Genomic DNA, 16,653 nt, shown 5'->3' with positions numbered 1-16,653 from the left:
GAACTAACCATGATCAATACATGTTACTTTATTTACTGATCTTTGTTAATGTTAGTTAATGAAAATACAGTTGTTCATTGTTTGTTCATGTTAGTTCACAGTGCATTAAATAATGTTAACAAGATTTTAATAATGTATCAGTAAATGTTGAAATTAACATTACCAAAGATTAATAAATGCTGTAGAAGTGCAGTTCATTATTAGTTCATGTTAACTAATGTAGTTAACTAATGTTAACTATTTAACCTAAAGTGTTACCATTACAGTTTATCAGTTCACTACAGTTAACACTACAATTTATACACTATATTATAATATATACAGAATACTACAATTTACTATAGTACGGTTCAAAAACACTGTAATATTTACTATAAATTACTATAGTATTTTTTTTCTTTTTCAGGGCAAGGGGCAACACTATGCCATAGAGGGTTAAGTTAACAGCGTGAACTAAAAAGACTACAATATAGATTTCAATCATAGTCTGCATTGTTGAACTGTAGAATAATATTGTTATGTTCCCCAAATCTTTCGGGGTAGCCAAAAGTGAATGAATGAAATGAAATGCTACTGCCCGATGTTGTGAAAGTTGTTTTGTATACACATACGCTGCTAGCTAGCTATTTAGTTTGCAAGTTTAAACTGCATGTTGTCAACCCCCAAAAGTTTAAAAAAAGTTTAAACTGCATGTTGTTCAACCCCCCAAAACTCAATTCTGCTGTTGCTATATTAACATAGCCAAAAACCACTGCCAAGAAATGCTCAACTACATTGATTTGTTCCACAATATTTTTCAGGTATGACCAAAACAGGCAAATCCTCCGCCTGTTGGAATGACGTCTGCCATAGGTATGCCCAAGGCACCTTCTAGTTCAGTACAGACAAAAGGCCTGAAAGCAGAAAATGGAAGGAGGCCCTGGAGCGGATTGATGCCTGTCCACTGCAAAGGGGGAATAAGGTGGACCTGTTTCGCAGGCATATAGTGTGCACTTGTGGGTTCCATAAGGTAGGTATTTGATATAATATATCAAAGGCATGATAAGTCCCTGTATCATGTAATAAACTATTTATGGTTCATCCCCTGATCTGTTATCAGAGTGCACAGTTCTGCAGAATAATTGGTGAAATTATTTATCCTGAATAGTGTGGCCTTCTAATCTTTGTTTTCTCCCAGTCAACAGATAAGGAAGGGCCTAATGTAGTGGCAGGCGGCAGCTCAGAGGAGGCAGGGACATCACAGGGAGAACAGGGGGTGAAGTGTTCTCTGTGTAGTGTGGTTGTGGAGACAGAGAAGTTCTCCGAGCACCTCTCTGACCACCACGCTGAAGAGAGGTGTGACACCTGTGGGGCCAGGGGCCAGGGTGCTGTTGGACTCCTCCAACACAGTCCAACCATTATGGGGCCCTGTTGGCTCCACGTGTCAGCCCTTCAAAAAATCTCACACCATCTCCATGCCCCTCACCATCTCCACGGCTGGTGCCACCTCCACAGCAGTTGCTGTCTCCACTGCCTGCACCACGCCACTCTCCAGCTCTCACCACCGCGGCCCACTCCATCCCCACGGTACTTCCGACAGAGGATGTTCTTGTGGGCACCAATGTGGATGTGGGGCATTCCTCTTAAATGTTCACAGTGTGGCCGTAAGATGCACCATTCAGGGATCTACCCAAAGGTCAGGGAGGTGATCAACACTACCTACTATGCTACTACCTGGTGGGTGGAGACTATCCATGCTGCAGTGTATGCAGATTGCCAGTATGCCCATGGAGCCAGGACATCTTTTTACAACTGGATGTAGCACACAGGACACTGTTTCCAGCAGTGCAGACCACTCAGCTAGCCCTGGACAGGAAATGTGTGACCTTTCTCAGGCCAAGGATCAGCGGCAACAGTCCCTCCAGTCAGAAGTAGAGGAAGTTCACAGTGAGGAGTGGGCACGATGGACCATCCAGTACCTCTCTGATTGTGAGCATCATTTGAGAAAGGTTGCCCTGGTACAATCTGCAACGGCACCTCACTTTTCTGCACCTGCACCCTTCAGGCCACTTCCTTTCGCCCAGTGGTTTGAGACTGTTCACTCCAATGATATTCTCAGCCATCTGGACAGATGAAGGGGTGATAACCTCCACCTATGGCCGAATCCTTAAGATGGATTCTACTAAGAAGGTACAAAACATGAAGGTTTGAGCATGAGTTTTATTTTCAGCCATCCATGTTAAGTAATTGGAATAGATATAATTTCATCATAATGATGAAAAAGTGTGCATTTGTGTTATATATATATTGTAATGGACCATAACAAAAAGAAGAAAATGTATAATTAAGCCTGTTAGAATGTTTCCTTATGCTTGTTTTTCAGATCACCAAAAAGCTGGCTGGTGGCACTGGGGACACGGCTGCATGGATGACCAACATTGGCAATGAGCACGGCCAGGTTCTGAACAGTGTTCTGACAACAGCTGAAGGTGCAGGACTGGAGGAGCTGTGCCAGGGAATCGTCAGACGCTACCAGAATGCTGGCGAGCCAGAGGTCATCTATGTTGACTGGGATTGCTGCAGTCAGTCAGGTGGGATTTTCAGATTACTACTTTATCAAATGTGACCCTGGACCACAAAACCAAGTCTTAATGGTCTTTTTTTTTTTAAATTAAGATGTAGACATCATCTGAAAGGCAAGCGTATTCTAAGTAAATAATCTTTCCATTGATGTATGGTTTGTTAGGATAGGACAATATTTGGCTGAGATACAACTATTTGAAAATCTGGAATCTGAGGGTGCAAAAAAATAAAAATAATAAAAATAAAAATATTGAGAAAATCGCCTTTAAAATTGTATAAATGAAGTCCTTAGCAATGCATATCCACTCGCAAAAATAAATGTTTTATATATTTATGGTAGAAAATTTACAAAATATCCTTATGGAACATGATCTTTACTTAATATCCTAATGATTTTTGGCATGAAAGAAAAATCATTAATTTTGACACATACAATGTATTGTTGGCTATTGCTACAAATGTTCCTGTGTGACTTATGACTGGTTTTGTGGTCCAGGGTTACAAATGTGCATTGCAATATAATTTACAAAAGTTAATAGTGGTGTAAAAAAATTCCCCTTTCCCTATTGGTGATGGTAATTAGTATTATTATTACCATCAATGTAATGTAATTGTAATTAATTATAATGACTGAAAAGTATGTTGAAATGAAATCAAATGCATGCTTTAATGCATGCGACTTACTACACAGCACCACCCGGTCTACGGTACCTTTTGTTCTAAACTTTCCTCCTGTATCTTTGAGTGGGATCAGGAGGATATGAAAGAACTTAAGGCAGCCAAGAGAGGGGAGTGGAAAAGCAGCCATGGTGGACAGGCTCCCACTGAGGCAAAGCTCATGGTCAGCCCAGGTGAACTGGCGAAACACTGAAGGCAGCAAACGCACTGGGCTGAGGAGATCCAGGCCATGATTTCGGGCTTCTGGAATCAGTGTGGGAGCTAACTGACACTACAGGGTTTCGCCTGGTTAACCCTGACATCATGCGGCATGTCTGGGAAATGCAACAAAAAGGGGGCAGGGGGTCATCCTTGATGGAGAGTTTCCACTGCCACCTGTGTGCCTTCATTCTTGGTAAATTCTGAATGTTAAGTTGCAGTATGTTCTGTAGATCTGTAAGTTAAAAAGATTACTATTGTGTCAACATTATAGAAGTAGAACCCAGGGTACTACCTGGATTTGGATTGTTTTCATGGAATGTACTACCAGCTACTTGTCTCATTATTCTGTGTTACTGTTCTATAACGGTGTCATTAAATTTATATGTCCTCAGTTTAAAATAATTGCTGACTGAATCTGTGCACTTTCATTCTTAGGATGGAGATGCGCCATGCACACACAAATGTACATATTAGAGGGTGGAACATGAGCTGGGCAAAAGAAGCTGTGTCTGTGGTGAGGGCCTCAACCCTCAGACATTTGATGTCTGCTTAACGTCTCATTTAAACAACATGAGCCAACGGGTTGGGCTTTGATGCCAGAATTCCCCCCTCCAGGAAAAAAACACTGGTAAGATATCTCTCAGGTCAATGCTGAGCATTGGAGTATTCCTCTCTCTCCTGTGTTTGTATGTGTGTGTGTGTCCTCTCCCCATTAACAATGTGTTAAAAATTATTGCAGGGGATCGGATTGCAGTGATTTTCTCAATTTTCAGAGTACACAGTTTGATTCCAAAGGTGTCTTGGGCTGGGAGACAGCCTACCTGGTTAGCCTAAATCGAACGATCACTGCCTTGTCATCATAAGAGGAAGCCCACATAATTCAGTTGTACATGGCTCCAGAACAGCAGGCAGCAGAGAGATAATTTGACTATTTGAATCTTCATTAGTTTATAACCCAGTATTCAGTCCGAAACTGGTGCCGCGTTCATTCCGTAAGTAGAATAGGAATGGCGTAGAACATTCAGCGTAAGCGTTTTGAAGAATGCGGAAACGGGAAGTGCGTTCAAGTTGATATTTTGTGTTTATAAGGCATCAACCATTGTTTTGTTTTTTTTGAAAATGACCGATGGTTTCTCTAGATAAGACTCTTATTCCTTGTCTGGGATCATGTAGAGCTCTTTGAAGCTGCACTGAAACTGACATTTGAACCTTCAACCCGTTGAACCCCAGTGAAGTCCACTATATGGAGAAAAATCCTGGAATGTTTTTCATTGTCAGTCATATTACGCCACAACTTTTGTTTCTGTTGTTCGTGCAGACCTACACTCTGGGTAAGGTGTGGTCTGCTTTGGTTTTTGTACATAGTTGTTTGTCATTCTTTTCTCTCATTTTTGTTTCTATTCCCTCCAACAGACATACATACTTTTGTTTATTTTATTTTACTTTTTTTTTTTTTTTAAAGGATTATGCATCTAAATGGATTGGTATCTATAGTGTATATTAACGTTCACTTCCAGTATGGTGTTGCTTTTTCTCTTCACTTAGACAATTTTGGCATGCATACAAACATACAATGCATGTTCTGAATATCTTAACTCTGAATGTGAATGGCCTAAATTATCCTTTTAAACATACCCGTATATTAGAACATTTGTACCGCAAATCGATTTCCTGTGCCATGATACAAGAGGCCCACTTAAAACATGTGCCACGTTTTCAAAACACTGGCAGCCTTCTGATGTGGTCTTAATAAAACTAAGGGATTGTGTAGGAGCCTTAAAATTATTTTGTTTAAATATTATGCGTGTATGAATTTATATGTATTTATGTAATATTCTGTTTTCCCCTAATGATGTAATGAGGTGGGCTGAACCTATTATGTCAATGTGTTTTAGTTAGATGGTAGCCAGGTGGAGGAGTGGCCAGTTGGGGAAAGGGACACAGTTTTGAGACCATGTGGGAGAATATATTGAGCTGTTTTTTTTACTTATTTTTCAGAACTTTACCATTGTTTTCAATAAATAAATGAAGTTTATGGAACACTACTGAACATGCCAGGAATCTGGGTAAATTTGTCTTTGTTAAAAGATTATATAGAAGGAATTTCTCAATACTAATACATCTTGTGATGTAGACCCTCAGATACTGTGCTATACGTGGATTCTGTATATCTTTTTCTTGCCAAAGCAGAAACCCGCCAGTTTACACAATTAAAAAATAAGACCCAATTATTACAAAACTTACAAAAACAAAATTTCTCTGGTCAACAGACTACACGATTGTCCTCCTTAAAAAAAGAATAGGTCCCACTTCATCAAAAAATAAGTACAATGTACTTAGTGTTCATATTGCATTGAAAAACACGTTTTCTGCTATTGAGGTGGGATACGGGTAAGGTTAGGAACAGGTTTGGTGGTGTGGGTAGGTTTAAGGGTGGGTTAAAGTGTAAGAGATGGGTCAACAGTGTAATTATAAATTTAATTACAGAAATTAATTACAGATGTAATTATATGCAGGTATTTTTCAAAATATAAGTACAATGTAAAAACATGTATGTACACAATAAGTGCATTGTATCAGATGATTAATTTAAATGTAAGTACATAGTAACTAGAGAGCCAGAGCCTGAAGAGAGGACAGAGCCAACTATCTCCCAATAGTCTGAGCCCCATCATCAGTCTGACCAGGTGTGTGAGCCGGCACCACCGTGTATCACCGTGGGAGTGCTGGTGGAGTTAGAGGGAATGGAGGATAACCCCGCCCACACTCCCACCACTAAGGGTAAACTGAAAACTGACTCTGTGAATGAGAATTATTTTGATAAAGCCTTTTCCTCCCATCCCCGCTGATCCTTCTCAGATCAGAATGCCTTTCCAGAGGGGGCGTTCCATCACATTAAAATTAAGTTTAATTTGTCTTAGTTTCATTTTCATGGATTTATTGGTTTCCTGTTTCCTTTGTTTTCATTTTCCCACCACTTGTTTGTCACCATGGTTGTTGATTTAATGATCACACCTGTTTGTATTCTATTCATTTTCCCTGTGTATTCAAGTCCCTCATTTTGGTTCTTTCATTTGTCTGGTATTGTTTCATAGACTCTTGGCTTTGTATGTATCTGAGTGGATCCTCTTTGATTTTGATTCTAGATCATCTACATCTTCCTTGGAAACTAAGACGTTACATAAGTATCAGGACTTGCTACTGCCAATACATTCACAGACCTTGCTGTGAGCATGTAAGACATGCTGCTGTTCTACATGTAAGGTGGAGCGTTTCTGAAAGCACGCTGCAGACTGCTAACAGCAAACTATGATTCATTGGCAGCTCATTGGCCGCTAAAGCAACAGCAATCAGTCAGCTGCGATAATGATAGCTAGATAATGATGTGATCACTACCAAATGAGTTACCAAATGTGTTCATACACTGTATGAACATGTAATGGGTGTCAAACCCCTATTCTCTTACTAGTTACCATAACAACAGTGACCAATGTAATATTAAAGATGGCGACATCCATAAAACTGAAAAAAGTCTCATCACTTTGACATCAGAGACCAATTGAACTGCGAGTTCATCCATTTAAACTTCATTAACCAACAGCAGCATGTAAACACGCGCTAGCCGGAGTCTTTATCTGTTGCACTCACGTCTCACATCTTTTGCGACGTCTCGCACATGACACGGCATTTGAATTTGGAAAAGAAACACAAAACTGACGGGAGCCACTCCGGTGGAGAACAGTGACTGGATCTAACACCATAAGATGACGGACAGCTCATATCTCTGTCACAGTAAGTTACCGAAAGCGAAACCACACATAAAACACCTTAAAAGAGCGGCTCTCTTGCACTGTATGATGTGACAGACAACTAGTTGTCAAGTGCGGTTCCATTCACACAACGCGTAAATTCCGAGAATGCAGTTATGAGTCCTGAAAATTTGTGAGTTCGGTTATAAAATGTGGTTGTCACACCCGTAATTAACCGTACTGTGTGTGAACGTAACCGTATTAAGGACTCAAATACAGGACTGACAACCGTATTCTGCTGCTGTGTGAACGTGGCCCATAATTTAATATTTACCAAAGGTAAAATATTAAATATTTATTAAACCTTTAGTATCTCCCTCTGTGTGTGTATTCTACAGGAAGAAATGAGGCAACAGATCATCTCTGAGGAAGCTCAGGAACATCAGGAGGAACATGGCTATGATGAAGAGGAACCAAAAACCCCTGTCACACCAGCCAACAAGCCAACATTATAGTAATGCTGAAGCCTTACCAAAATCATTATCTTCAATAGCTGAGGAGGAGATGAAGAGATACAAGGAAGTCACACCATTGGCACGCACAGACGACCCACTAAGCTGGTGAAAATTACATGACCAATTCTATCCTTTCCTGGCCAAGCTGGAAGAAATACGCCTAATATACCTATCCCAGGTACTCAACAGCTTCTCAACGGCTGGAGACATTGTCACGGCACAAAGAAACACTCTGCCTTCAATGCATGTTGATCAGCTCCTCTTTCTGAGCAGAATGCTGATATTTCTTCACTGTCCAAATGACTTTGAACTTTTGAAGCCAGGAGTAAACAGTAGCACATTTTATTTTAATTTAAGAGTAATTTTTTTTTTTTTTTTTTTTTTTTCAATGTAACATTTTTTATCTTAATTTGAAACTACATGCGTTAGATTTCACGTTAACATGCATAACCCATTCATGTTCGTGCACACATATTAGGAGCAGTGAGTAGTGAGCACACACACTGAAAACCTCATTCGCTGGCATTGAGTGTGGTAGAAAGCACTGCTGATTCATTCCCTCACCCACATTTTCCTGCCGGTATTGAGAATCAAACCCGCAACCTTCGGGTTATAAGTCTGACTGTTTAACCAATAGGCAACAACTGTCAATGTGGTCAAAGTTTTCCTTTGGGGACATTTCCATCACAATGTGATATCACAATACTTAGCATATCACAAAATGTTTAAAATCACAATATTATCGCATCGTTGGGCCTCTCGTTTTCCCCATGTGCTCCTATGATTTGTTTTTCATCTAATCATTGTTTTCACTTGCATCTCTATTCAATTAGTTATTGTTTGTCATCTTATGTAAATTGTTTTACATTGTTCTTACTCATATACAGCATATTTCTTCTAAAGCCTAACCTGTGATTTTGTTTTTTTTCTCAGCAAGAATGTTCTTTTAAAAGCTTTATTATACTACCAAAGCTACTGGGCAGCCTTGAAAGACCTCAACCTTTCATTACTCAGCATCACAATAAACAACTAAGTTATAATTTGAATGTTATTTTAACAATAGATAATGAAAATAACATTCAAAATGTAAGGAATAACATTCAAAATGTAAGGAATATAACATTCAAAATGTAAGGAATAAGCTACTAAATGATTTGTGTCAATTAACAGATGTCTTAAAATTTGCCTGACCTGTCAAAAAAAAAAAAAAAAAAAAAAATCAATCAATAAAGATGATTAGAACAAAAACTAAACCGAATTTAAGCAAATTTACAAAAAACAGCAATACCATATAAAAGATAAATGAGATTTGCTCACTCACGGTTGAGAACAAGCAGTATGATGCAAAGAATAGCCGTAATCAACAACACACCGGTTGACACCATTATTGTTCCATGGCCACCCAGCTGTTCTCTTAAAGTCATCAAACAGTCATTTACCACACTGTGATCTTTTATAAAAGACAAGACATTAAGACAAAAATATAGTAAATGGAATACATAGATTAGATTCACTGCAACATTTAATGACGCTTAAATATTTACAGATTACACTAGTGTGTTATAAAATGCAGTATTTATTCTAAGAATATCCTACATTAAATGTCCCAAAAAGATTGGGGGTCTAAGTATGCACACTTACCTGCAGCTGGCTTTTTAGTAGGTTCAAGGTAAATGTCAATTTTGAAATTTCCTTTGTTTTCCTCATTTTCTTCATCAGGTTCGAAAACTGGGTTGCAGAAAACATTCTATGAAAGTTAAAACAAAGTATTAATTTAGAACCAGAACTTAATGTTGAATAAATAACAAATAAATACTACCATGGCTACTACTACTACTTACAATGATAATAATTTACCTCATATGCACTTTGGCTCTCAGTTGAAATGTCAGAGTCCATCATCTTTGAGTTTTGAGAAACCATTTACATACATTTAGTTATCTGAAATCCTGAGGTAGGCTATTAATTCAGTCCATTTGGTTGAGATAATGAGTGAACTTATCCATAAAAGACAATACCTGGACATGTTTTAAAATGTAAATAAAAAAAAAAAAGTTGTTTTTTAAATCCATTGAGTGTGTGCATAGAATAGATTGTTTTCTTTTGTTGTTGTTGTTTTTTTGTTTTTTTTTAATTTATCAAATCAATTTATTTTTGTATCTTGGTAATGCTAAAGTATTACGGTCCAGCATCCTGTGTTGTTGAAAGAAAGTGGTGTGGTATTCAGAACTTTCTTCCCAAACATTCTTAAAGCCAAGTCAGCTGAGAGGATTGAGCTCCGTAATAATCCTCTATTTTCTACACACATCTACATTTTCTGCCCAATCCCAACCACCACCACCACCAAACACCCACCCTCCCAGATCCGCTGGCTTCCCCCTGCTCTGCCATGGCTCCCTGTTTTGCCTTAGTCTCCAGACCCACATTCACCTCACAGGCCTGGTCCTCCATCCCTCCCCATGGTACAAACATTTTTTTTATGCATATAAGTTTTTTTTTATTTTTATTTTTATTTATTTTTATGCATATAAGATGTTGGAGAAAAAATATAAAATCCTTTAAGTATATGAGCTATTGGAGAAAAGTAAAATTACACACACACAATTATTTTTTAAAAAAAAGTATAAACCGACTGTGATCATAAGGTAGCTACAAGTATTATGTGATTAAATCTCAACATAATTAGTATATTATACACTATTATGCAATGAATTCTCAAAGTAATAAACTACAGTTGAGCGCGATCTGCTGTGACGTCACAATCAAGTTGAATTGTGGGATATAGAGCTGCCTGAAGTGTACATCGGAGTAGACTCACTCCCTCAATCAAAATCGAGGGGACAAGGGTCTGTCTATATAAACTTCCCTCATCCACTTCACAAAGTGGAACGCACTTCCAAATGGTGGTGGGGAAGAAGTGCTTAGGGAAGTTTGTTAGTGCATGTCTAAAAGTGGATTGGAATGCAGCCCTTGGGTCATGTCATGCCAACATTACTTTGTTCTGTTCCTAGTGCCATCTGTGTAGTTCCTTGTAGTTTTCCCCATTGATTAGTCCAGTTTTTTTTTTCCTCTAACCCCTAAATTTTAACTTGTGAAAATATTGAAATACTTATTGCATTTTCATATTTGATTGTTGTGGAATAAACTGAAGTTAAAAATATATATATTTATTTTATATTTTGAAAAATGTATGTAAAAAAAAAAAAAAAAAAAAAATGTTCATGTCACTACCGAAACAGTGTATGTTTTAGTCCATTGGCTAAGACTGATTTTAACCACACTTTCACATTTTTGATCAGGAAAAATTACTCTCATAGCCTCTCTTTTATAGTAAATCGGTACCATCATTTTGAGTTAAATGTTTAAATGTTTAAACAAAAAATTTTAGTATGTTTTAGTATGTGAGTGTTAAAATTCTGTAATATAATGTGGTCACTACCAACACATTACTGTCAGTACCGAAAATGTGCAGTCACACCCGAAACATTGGATGTTTTGTCAAAAACAAAGCAGAGGTGTAGTCTACGTGATTAGCAGATATACGCCGTATACGTAACCATCCAATAAATCACAATACGCTTTGTTGCTTTTGACATGAAACAAAGTCTCATGTCAAATTCTGCCCATTTACTACAAAAAAAAAACGTTTTGGCGCTCTTCAAAGTGGTGTGGCAGATTGCTTTAGAAGATCCTCAGTTCAAGAGAAGCTGCAGCGTGAAGTGCACATGAACTGATCATCTCCTCTGCTTGAATACAGCGTGAAATAAACATGAATAAACATCTGAAGGTATGTTAAGTCAAGTCAAGTCAAGTCAAATTTATTTATATAGCGCTTTTACAATTGGTAATTGTTTCAAAGCAGCTTTACATATTAGACGCACAGAAAAAAAGGGAAGTGGTTAAAAATAAGCTGTACAAACAATCGTGGTAATATGTAACATATACAAGATGGTGCTACATTAAGCCAATGTCGGCTGACTCCCAGGGGTGGAAAAAACCCCCTAGGAGAAAACCCAGCGTGGGAAAAAGTCCTAGGAGGGAAAAAACCCCTTGGAAGATATATATAATATATGTAAATGGATATGGAGATCAAAATCTGAATTATACATTTTTATTATAGAGATTAAAAATAGATTATATATATATATTTGTAAGCGGATACGGGGATTTAAAAATCTATGCAGCCAGAACTGGATCTGTAGGCCCATTGTCTCCTGGGCTGCGTTGTAGTCAGGTCCAGACACAGGTTCTCCATCTGATCTGGATACGGCCTGGATCCAGCACCCGGAAAACCTCGGGATAAGCAGAGAGACAGATATTAGCGTAGATGCCATTCTTATTCTGATGTACAGGTATATCTAGTGTTATAGGAAATGTTCTCGGTTCCGGCCGACCTAATTATTGCAGCGTAACAATCCTTTAACGGATTTGAAAAATGTTAATGTATTGATAATGTGTTATGTGTATGCAAGAGCAAAGAGATGTGTTTTTAGTCTAGATTTAAACTGACAGAGTGTGTCTGCTTCCCGAACAATGCTAGGAAGTTTGTTCCAGAGTTTAGGTGCTAAATAGGAAAAGGATCTGCCGCCTTCAGTTGATTTTGATATTCTGGGTATTATCAACTGGCCTGAATTCTGAGATCGCAATAGACGTGAAGGACTATAATGCATTAAGAGCTCACTTAGGTACTGGGGAGCTAAACCATTTAGTGCTTTATAAGTAAGTAGCAAGATTTTAAAATCTATACGATGTTTAATAGGGAGCCAATGTAATGTTGACAGAACTGGGCTAATATGGTCATACTTTCTGGTTCTAGTAAGAACTCTAGCTGCCGCATTTTGGACCAACTGTAGTCTGTTTAAAAGCCGAGCAGAACAACCACCCAGTAGAGCGTTACAATAATCTAGTCTTGAGGTCATGAATGCATGAACCAACTGTTCCGCATTTGTCATTGAGAGCATATGTCGTAATTTAGATATATTTTTTAGATGGAAGAAGGCGGTTTTACAGATACTAGAAACATGACTTTCAAATGAAAGATTGGTATCGAAGAGCACACCCAAGTTCCTAACTGAGGACGAAGATTTAATGGAGCACCCGTCAAGTGTTAGAGAGTATTCAAGGTTTTTTCGTGAAGAAGTTTTTGGTCCAAAGATTAGGATATCAGTTTTTTCTGAATTTAATAATAAGAAATTTCTTGTCATCCAGTTTTTAATGTCAGCTATGCATTCTGTTAGTTTTGTGAATTTGTAGGTTTCGTCAGGGCGCGAGGAAATATAGAGCTGAGTATCGTCAGCGTAGCAGTGAAAACTAACACCATGCTTCCTAATTATCTCTCCTAAGGGCAGCATGTACAGAGTGAAAAGCAACGGTCCTAGTACTGAGCCTTGTGGTACTCCATACTGAACCTGTGATCGATACGACATCGCTTCATTAATTATTACAGACTGATAACGGTCAGATAAGTACGATTTGAACCATGCCAAAGCAATTCCACTAATGCCAATATAGTTTTCAAGTCTTTTTAAAAGAATGTTGTGATCGATAGTGTCAAAAGCAGCACTGAGATCTAATAACACTAATAGAGAAATACAGCCACGATCGGATGATAAGAGTAGATCGTTTGTAACTCTAACAAGTTAAAAGATAGAGTACAACTTACTGAAATCTGTATCATGTCTTGTGTAATTGCTCAATCAGTGTTTATTAACAAAGATGTTAATAAAAAAGATTGTAAACAAACAAACAAACGTAAAATCACATTTACCTCGGAGAAAACATATTCAGTGACCATAAACTCCTTAGTCAGCTAAAAAAAAAGAACTCTAGAGAGGAGCATTTAGCTAAATATATGCACCATATTACATATTTATTAAAAAAATTTTAATGTTCTTCAATAGCCTATATAATGAATGTTTGAATAAATCCGTCAGATTCAAATTGACAGCCACCATTTAAATGTTTATATTTCAAAAAACGAATTGGAGTAAGCAATAATTTTAAAGTTAGTAGGCCTATTATAACTTTATTTTTTATAAATCATTCCCTTAAGAATGATTTATTTGCCATGTACTGTACCTGATATACACTATATCCAAAATAACTGATATCGAATCGAATTGCAAGCTTGTCAATCGAAATGCATAAGTATGATGACAGACTGGCAGGAAATGGTGCAAAACAGAAAAAGTCCAAACAGGATGATACTGTGACATACTGATAAGCCTCGTATTTCCATTATTGTTAATAATAGTTGCAACTTGCACTCATGAAGGCACAATATGCATTTTTTTTTTTTCATGGCTAAGGGTCACTGACCCCCTTCAAAACAATGCGTAGATATCATGGAACTTGTCATCATGCCAATGGATATAATAATATAATAATAATAATAATGCACTTGTATAATTTAAATTAAAAAATAGCATATACTTTAAATATTAAATACACAAAACAGGTAATCAAAAATCTTCTATGTCAAATAAACTTAGTAGTAGCCTAATTCATAATAATAGCCTACATGGCTCAACTTTTTAAGCACTTTCTCAAAAGTGTTCTGAAGCATGCTTTTTGTTATGTTTGTTCACAGACACTGTTATAAGTCAAAGGGCCATAATCTAAGTGATAAAAAAGAGATCACTCATATTACACAGCCTGGAGCTCATCATAACTGCATAAGAGTGCACTGGTCACTGACGATGCTGTCCTGGAGGCTATGTCGGACCCACAGACACATTTAATGAGGAAAATTACCGTGCACGTTTTAGCCATAAGTTTCGTCTGAATTGCACGCGTTTCTACTTTCACATGTAAATGACTTGTTGCATTTATGATAAGCAAGCATAAATTCTAGTAGGCTACAACGTAATTACGCATTCGAAACAGTTTGTTTGCGTTTCGTTGCTCCGTCTCACACTGGGCCCATTACCGGGTTTTGGTACCCGTGCCTACCAGTAGCCTAGGCTCGCACACCCCGTCCGCGTGCAGGTTGATCCGCGTAAAACAGGGCATGTGCGAGTGACTCGAGCGCTTGAAAACAGCTGGCCACTAGATGTGCACACGCGCCAAACGCTTTTTTTCCGAGCTCACGGCCAAAGGAGTATACTCTGAAAGGCTCGCGCGCTTAATTGTTCGCGAGATGCAGCGGAGTAGATGCCGAAAATGAAATATACCCGGGCCTTTATGCCGGATGAATGGGAATCTGCTTGCCGCAAGAGGCAGCGTCACGTGTTCCACAACAACACTTAGCTGCTTGCTGATGTGCCTGCCTATTAATTCACCTAATTTGCAGCACAAATGGCTAATTAATTAAAAAATGCAAAAAATATATAGGGCCGGTGTTACAATATATTCGGTTCCTGAAATATTCTGTTCCACTGGGTGGCGCTTACGCGAATATTCATGAGATCCTCCTCTTGTGGGCGGGTCCTTGAGAGAACGCGCAAGTGAATGGAACTGAAAATATAGAGAATACGAACCGACGTCATGCCGTGTTGCATGCCGGGGCGGCGCCGCCATTTTGACAGGATCGCCCCCTACTACTTGCACTGAAATGAATACAGATACTTGCTTACCTTTTGTTTTGTTTCTGCCATTAAGTGGAACATTCACATTTTTAAGGGTATCGTTTGCAGGGAACAGAAGCTATTTTATAGCATCGCATGATCATTTTATTTATTTTTTTATTTTTTCACTGAAGTTTTGTAGAATTTCGTTTACAATGTTCATCTGTTTACCGTGTCGCACACTGGACGCTCGCTGCTGCTTCAGCCATCATATGAATATCCAAATAAAAGTATGTTCAACACGCTGAGAAAAATCGATTCATTTATTTGTTGGAAACGTTTAAATGATGCTTCAACGAGCATATTGAGTAGGCCTACAACTGTTGTCATTGTAAATATTCCTTTCCACGATCCCAGAGAATCAGAGATTATGGGTCAGTCAGCGGACAGACGGACACGAACACACTGTATTTTTATATTTATTTCAACAGATGACAAACAAAATCAAAACCCTAGGAGCTTGTCAACAGTTTAGTAGTGAGTCCTTGCAAGGGCACATTTTAAAAACGCTGGCTTAGTCTATTATGATGACATTATATTAAAAGATGTGCAGACGAGCCCTGAATATGAACGCAACGCGTTCTCCACACGGTATGCTTTAACAGTACAGAATCTTGTGTTTGTCTCGGTGCATTAAGCGTTTCTTCATTCTTAAAAGCATTTGAATGTCCCTGTTCAAGTTCTACTAATTCACGAGCGGAGTGAGAGTCAGACTCGCAAAAGGTAATGTTAATTATTAAACCAAAAATTTCAAAAAACACTCAGCAATGTGATTCTTTTATTGAGTGATATGCAGTGGGTTTAATCAGTGCCATTACTAAAAGATTTGCCATCCGGTGTCTTCTCGTCATCTCCTAGACCTGCTTCCCTTGCTGTTTTTACACGTAGAAAAGGCAAAAAACGTTGCTCATTGTCCAGTTCTCTCTCAGAACGATTATCAGAGTTACTATCACCATTATCGATGCAGCATTAATGACATACAATGGTGAAATTTTTCACAATCATGACAGAAAACAAATTACTGAACTAAACTCAATGACGGAAAGGCTGCGCGATCCTGTCAAGATGGCGTATAAACAAAGAAGTTACCCAGAACTCAACGCGGCGTGACGTCAGAATCGTATTCTCTATTAGTACACGCTCCTCAAATCGCATCGGTTTAATGGATTATTTCGAAAAGGTAATAAAATATTCAGTGTTAAGCAACAGTTCACATGCATAGTTTGTGTAATATGACAAATCGTCAGAGCTATTTTGCCTGATTGAGTACAGGACAGGCATTCAGATAAACAGTTAACGTAATGATACATCAGAGCAAACATGAGCGAATAACCTTGTTTTACACTGATGTTTTCTGTTTAGCTTTTTTATTTGTGAGGCTTT

At 38.1% G+C, this 16,653-nt stretch overlaps 1 protein-coding gene and 1 long non-coding RNA gene across 2 annotated transcripts; one reads left to right on the top strand and one right to left on the bottom strand.

Moving 5' to 3' along the window:
* The first annotated feature begins 761 nt into the window (after positions 1-761).
* On the top strand, positions 762-2,757 carry LOC125249483. Its single transcript, XM_048161783.1, has 4 exons — positions 762-800; positions 875-1,009; positions 1,178-2,169; positions 2,363-2,757. The coding sequence occupies exons 1-3, from the start codon at positions 762-764 to the stop codon at positions 1,799-1,801; spliced, it is 798 nt and encodes a 265-aa protein (XP_048017740.1). The 3' UTR covers positions 1,802-2,169; positions 2,363-2,757.
* Positions 2,758-7,459: 4,702 nt separating this feature from the next.
* LOC125249319 lies at positions 7,460-10,896 on the bottom strand. The gene is made up of 3 exons (XR_007180535.1): positions 9,347-10,896; positions 9,027-9,155; positions 7,460-8,896 (listed from the first exon to the last, which is right to left on the bottom strand). It is a non-coding gene; the product is annotated as an uncharacterized LOC125249319 (long non-coding RNA).
* Between the last annotated feature and the right edge of the window lie 5,757 nt (positions 10,897-16,653).

The sequence above is a fragment of the Megalobrama amblycephala genome, linkage group LG16, assembly GCF_018812025.1.
Source record: "Megalobrama amblycephala isolate DHTTF-2021 linkage group LG16, ASM1881202v1, whole genome shotgun sequence".
NCBI classification, from domain to species: Eukaryota; Metazoa; Chordata; class Actinopteri; order Cypriniformes; family Xenocyprididae; genus Megalobrama; species Megalobrama amblycephala.
Note: the sequence above shows the minus strand (reverse complement) of the source record. Positions and strands in the feature narration are given on the sequence as shown.

What these genes read in the sequence shown, in the direction of transcription:
- LOC125249483 (XM_048161783.1), top strand. Translation starts at nt 762, where the DNA reads ATGCTCAACTACATTGATTTGTTCCACAATATTTTTCAG. An exon ending in TGTTCCACAATATTTTTCAG is followed by an intron (nt 801 to 874) that starts GTATGACCAAAA and finishes GGCACCTTCTAG; the next exon opens with TTCAGTACAGACAAAAGGCC. An exon ending in GCACTTGTGGGTTCCATAAG is followed by an intron (nt 1,010 to 1,177) that starts GTAGGTATTTGA and finishes GTTTTCTCCCAG; the next exon opens with TCAACAGATAAGGAAGGGCC.